The sequence below is a fragment of the Bactrocera neohumeralis genome, chromosome 5, assembly GCF_024586455.1.
Source record: "Bactrocera neohumeralis isolate Rockhampton chromosome 5, APGP_CSIRO_Bneo_wtdbg2-racon-allhic-juicebox.fasta_v2, whole genome shotgun sequence".
Classification (NCBI taxonomy): domain Eukaryota; kingdom Metazoa; phylum Arthropoda; class Insecta; order Diptera; family Tephritidae; genus Bactrocera; species Bactrocera neohumeralis.
Window position 1 is genome coordinate 51708641 of NC_065922.1, and position 6322 is coordinate 51714962.

At 28.6% G+C, this 6322-nt stretch overlaps 1 protein-coding gene across 16 annotated transcripts in view; it reads left to right on the plus strand.

Moving 5' to 3' along the window:
• LOC126759799 (neurobeachin) overlaps positions 1-5743 on the plus strand; it is a 624909-nt gene extending 619166 nt beyond the window's left edge. For all 16 annotated transcript variants that reach the window (XM_050474910.1, XM_050474912.1, XM_050474911.1 and 13 more), the window contains one exon: positions 67-5743. In XM_050474910.1, the coding sequence (XP_050330867.1) occupies positions 67-157 (91 nt within the window). In that variant the 3' untranslated portion in view covers positions 158-5743. The remainder of the gene's footprint in view (positions 1-66) is intronic.
• The last annotated feature ends 579 nt before the right edge of the window (positions 5744-6322 follow it).

Genomic DNA, 6322 nt, shown 5'->3' on the forward strand with positions numbered 1-6322 from the left:
ATTATTTTATAACGTTTATATTAATTCCACACTTTTTTCTTCCTCTCTTTCTCTCTATCTTTTCAGATACCTCCTTGCTGGTCTCTCTACCGGCTCGATTATTGTCTTTCACATAGACTTCAATCGTTGGCACCACGAGTACCAACAACGGTACTAAGCGCCAGAAAAAGGTAAAAGTACAGTTAAACCCGGCTATAACGTACATAAAAATACAACACTGACATAAGAAAAAGCAGCGGAGTTTCAAGACGTCGCTGCTGCTATAGACAACATGATGAAGTTACGACAACAACAACAATTGTGGATAAAATAAGGCCAAATTGCAAATAAGCAGGACTTAAAATGTTAAACAATTAGTTAAAGCAAAATAAAAATTAAAAATTAATAAATTGTAGTGACAAAATGCAAGTAAAAGAATAAAAAATAAATTTAACAAATGTAGCAATTGCTTTGAGTTTTCAAGCGTGCTGTCGTGTAGACGGCTACTTTCGGTTCTTAGTAGATTTTTCATAGGCTAGGAGAAAATTATGAGTTTTCGTTGTGCAAATTTTTTACATAGGATTACACAGCCGATAAATACATACATACATATATAGCGTAATAACGGGTTAGACCAATACATTGCTACGAATAGTTTAAAGGAAAATTGAAAAAATAAAAAAAAATTAAATTAAATTAAAATTAAAATTAAAGTTGCGCTGAAATTTCTTAACTTAACTTAGTACTTAATAGGGTTAAAGTGGATTTTTTTAAATTAAAGTCGATAAATAAAATTAAAAAAAAAAATAAGAAAACAAAAATCAAAGGAAAAAGTTAAATAGTTTTAGTGACACAGAAAATATAGAAATAGCAGTTCTTTCGTAAAAACCAAACAAAGACGTAACCAAGCGGCCAAACAGAAAGTGAAACGTACTTAACTTAGTAATTTTTTCTTAAAGCAAAAGCATTGTACTTAACCAACACAGACGAAGGTATTTCCAAAACTTAACAGTGCGACTAGCAAAGTTGAACACAAAAAGCAGACATAGAATAGCAGCATCGCATAGAAGCATTACGAAGCATTAGTAGCGCGTTACAAAAATTGAAAACAAAAATTAACAAAAAATAAAATAAAAATCTGAAGAAACACAATTTTACTTAAAGAAAACTTAGCAAACATTTGTAGGTAAGACCGCTAAAGCACAAGCAACCAGCAAGGCATTAATTTTTAAAGCAAAATTTGTATGTTTCAATTAAAATAGAGAGAAAATTAAAGCTTAGCCAAAAGAGAGCGTTGTAAACCGTAGCGCATAGACTAAAGAAGAGCGAAAATAAACGAAAATCACTAAGAAGCGCGTAGAAGAAGTAGAAAGGTGCTTAAAGCAGCGCATTCGCAACAACAAAGCATTAAGTTCACTTACATACCATGGCATAACGTAACATAACATAACTTACATGTAATATATATGTGAGCATAGGTCGCACCATTCATAAGTTAAACGGCACTTAAGTTGACGTACTTACGCATATTATGATTACATTTGTGTATACGTATGTGTGTGTGAAAAGAAAATGTGTAAATTATGATTATTATTATTTATACGCAGCAGCTAAGTGTATGTGTATATGTAAAGCCAACTCATTGTGTACAGTTGTATTATGTGTATGTTGTCTCTGTATAGATTTATGTATATGTGTATGTGTAAGGAAGAAATTAAACAAAAGGTGGTTTAAAAATTTTATTGCGTCCAATTAAAAGAAATATATATAAAAAATAAAACAAAAAAAAACTTATGAATAAAAATGTTTGTATTTGCATAAATTGCACACACAACAGCAGCAAGTATGTTTGCATTAAATATCAACAGCAAAAATAATTTCGTCCAAAACTCTAAGCTTATTTGAATACACTGTGCAACGAGACATATTTTACTAGTTGGAAATATTTTGTGTAGCAAAAATTTGATTTTAGCGCATCAGTTGGTCCCGAGGACGCATAAGAAAGAAAGAGTTTTTTTTTCCTTAAATTGACATTGGCTGTTTGCTGGGTTTCCTGAATCCATCCAATTAAACTAGTTTTTATTGTATTAAAGCGTGTTTGTGCTAACAGAAAAATTTTTAATATTAAATTTATATTTTTGAAACATAATTGAAGAATTTTAGAATATTTAAGTTATTATTTTGTTCCATTATTTAAAAAACATTGAGCTCAAATATGCATTCCAGCATTGTGCAATGAACTACTGTTGCACTAACAGTATATAACCGCAAGAGAGCGTATGTATTTGTAATCACTATTAGTAACAGAAATAGAAAATAACAGTTGCTAACAGTCTAACCAAATCTAGTAACAGAAACAGAAAACAGCAGTTACTAGCAATCTAAAGAAGTGTAAAAGCATTAGAAGTATTTAGAAATGGAAACAGAAACATAAATACTTTCATACAGCAGAAACTGTTTATAACAGAAAGCTTAGCAGAATATAAAGTTTATACACCACTCCTACAATTCAATGTTTCTGGTGAAGTAGAGCAAAGATATTTGTAGTGACTGGAACCCGAATCAGAAAACAGTTGCAACAGAAACCAAACAGAAACTGAAAACGTCGTTTTCACAACAGAAAAAGTGTAACAAATGTTTAACGTTGCTCTGTAATTTGTATAACAGTGTATATTTCTAAGAGCTTCTAACAGAAACAGAAAACAAACTTCCAATAGACGCTTTAATAGGACCAAACAGAACCTGAAAACGCTGTATTGAAAACAGCCAGAGCATAACGGAATGTTTAACGCTTCTCTCTAATTTGCATAACATCATATATGTAACTACAACAGCATAAAAATATTTGTGGTGACTACGAACCGAAACAGAGAATAGCTGACTTGCAATAGACATAAAACAGAAAACTTTGTTTTCACAACAAGTATAACAAAATATTTAAATATTGCTCGGCTATTTCAATTGTATACTTCGGTTGCACCTGTTCAGTATAATAGTAAAGAATTGCAAGTTGCTAAACAACAAATACATTCATAGCAACTGTTAATTGCAGAAACAAGAATTAACAATTATATTTTCAGGCATTCTCTTTTTTTTACAAACAAAAAATACTTAAAAAAATGAAGGAATAAAAATTATTTGTAGCAGAAAATTTTTATTTCGCCTGCTAAATGATCAAAAAAATTTTAAGAGAAAGTTATGGTTTCTGTACCGGATATGCTGGTTTCTGTGCAAAAAATGGTTATTTGAGCTTAGGAATATTTATACGTATATATGTACGTATATATACAAAAGTGTGAATAAAGCTGTTAGGCAATACATAATAGCATCGAAAGGCAGCTGCAAGGTAAATTCTTTAAGTCCTACAATTACTGCTATTCTTACAGTACATATGTGTTTCTGCCTTTAATATGTTTGGTATATGTAAGTATACAAGTGGCTGTAAGGCAATTAGTTTGTTCTGTTAACACTACTGTTATAGCACTTGGCTACAGCAGTGGTTAAATGTGATGCAAGGAAAATTCCTACTGTTACTGTTTCTGTTAAAGTACATATGCGTTTCTGCTTATACATATATGGTACATATGTGGCGGAAAAGCAATCAGTGTGTTCTGTTAACACTGCAGTAGCTGTTTCTGTTATAGCATTTGCTGTTATCTACAGAAGTGGTTAAATGCGATGAATGCTAAAGTTTATTTTGAAAGAAATTGAGTTTTTCAAATTAATTGTTTTTAATTTTCTTTTTTCAAAACATTAATTTTTAATTTGTTTTTCAAATTACTTAATTTTTTTTATTTAATAAATTTTAATTTTTTTTACAAATTAGTTATTTTTAATTTTTACTCAAATAATTAACTATTTTCAATTTTTTTTCAAATAATAATTTATATTTATTTTTTCAAATAATTAATTTCGTATAAAATAATTTTAGTTTCTGTCGCAAACAAACAGCTTTTTTTAATTAAAAATAATATTAAATTTTAAAAGCTTTCGCCATTCAATGAAATCTGTCCAACAATTTCAATTACTTAATTTTATTTAATGCAGAAAAAGATATTTATAAGTAGTTGTATGTTTTAAGCATATACATATTTAGCTTAAGGCTCAACAACAATTTGCAAGAGCACACAAACATACTCTGGCATTTCTTTTTGTAAATAAAACTACTTCAATGCTTTCAAAGAAAAATATAACAATTAAAAAAGTAATAGTAATAAAAAAAAGTTAATAAAAATAATGACAAATAAATAAATTCAAAAAATTTAAATAAAAAATTAATTGCAAATAAAAATAATTATACAAAAAATAAAAAAATAAGTATGTATGCAAAAATATACATAAAATTATTTAGACAAAAATAGTGCTAAACAAAAACAGTGAAGCGTTTCTTTTTAATATTAAAGCCAAAGTGCTTAAATTAAGGTTAAATAATTGATAATTGCAGTAAATTAATATTAAGCTTAAGTGCTATGTGGTGGCGGGATTGGTTTTAATCTTAACACAACAAACACATAAATTAAAATATGCTTACATAAGCATTCAGTGGCGCGATGAAGCAGATGAATATTTGCTAAGCATTCTGTTGATGGCGATTTGTAAATAAAGCTTAAAATTTTAAAAGCCAATACAAATATACATAAATTATGAACTACTTGCAGAGCGTGACGGAATATTAAATGAACAGAAAATTAAACTAACTACAAAAAAACATAAAAAAATACAACAAAAAATACATTATAAATATATATATATATACACAGCAGTAGATATACAAATATTTGCATAATTAAAAATTATAGTTGCTAATGCAAAACAAAAAAAAATAAATAAAAATTAAATTGAAATAAATACATAAGAAAAATATTAAATTTAAAATCCACAAAAACTATTAAAATATATTTAAAGAATAAATTTTATTGGTTTTTTGACATTCTTCCCTCCATTTACCCCTAAAAACAGAACACGCAACAAAATAGTAATGCCTAAAATTATGCATTAAATAACAGTTTAATTTTGCTGTTGTACAACTCAAAATTTATTTCGAATATAAATATGGGTGTAGTTAGGAAAACTGGTAAGTTGAAAAAGTTTGCGAAAATTTTACAAAATTTTTTTCCTTCATGGACTCAGTGAGTTCAATTGAAATTTTGTGCATAGTAGCTTATGGAAATTCTGCGCAAACTAACGGTAGAATAATTCAAAAAATTTGCCTCATAACTTCATTGCAGTGGTTTTAATAATTTTTTTCAGAAATGTGTGTATGTATTTTCATTTTAAAAATAATTCAAATCCAACTAAATTTTTTTCAGAATATTCTTGATTAAAGATTTCTTTATTTCTTTCAATAATTAATTTTTTAAATTTTTCCAAAATTTTGTTGTTTAAATTTCTCTTATCCTTTTAATAATTAATTTCTTGCTACTAAACTTGCTTTCTGTTTAAAAACTCGTTTAGACAATTCTGTGCCGTTTAAGGAGAATTTTAGTCTCGAAAAGAAATGGCTATTTTCAAAGTTTAACTCTTCAAGAGTATGTCCACAAGAGGATTTTTAAATGTTAATTATTTTCGGAGATATACATAGGTATTTTGCTGACGCGGCATCGAAACTGATTCTATCGAGACAAAGGCGTTATGCGAATTTTTAACCAGTTGTTTTCACCTTCTACCAGTCCAATTAAATTGAAATTTCCAGGCTTGTCTGTGTCTAGTACCCTTTAATTTGCAAAGAATAATCTTGCACATGCAACCCAGTTGTGTAAAAGAAGTGCATATACAAGTTGACGCATATAATACCTATGCCTCATATACATAAAGCCAACTGAAATCTGCTAACAAAGCAATGTTAACACTTGAGCCTCCATTTCATATCACCAACCTAAATAAGCTGAATTTATAAGCTACTGATACAATAGATTTTAATAATGTCTGGTTAGCAACCATCTGTCAGTTAAGCTATAATTAACGCTGTTGGAAGCAGGAGTCCTGATTGTGTTCATCAGAACTTAACGAAAGATTGGTTTCTTTCGGAAGCGTAAGTCTAATTTGAGTTGATAAGAACTTAAATGACAGATGCTTTCTTACCAGAAATTGACCCTAACACTTTAAATCATACAAGAAGTGGCAGTAGTTGCCAGTTAGTAGGTATCAACACACTCAACGTATTTTGGTATAACCGTTCTAAGGGTATTTCAATAAGGAAGAGGGTATATTGAATGCCAAAGGTCTCCGTAACTGGCTGACATTGGAAATGTAATGTTTTATATTTCATTTATTTCCAGCTGAATAAATTTAATTTTGTGATTTTTTCGATACATTATGATTTTGTTTTATATTTTTCGAAAAT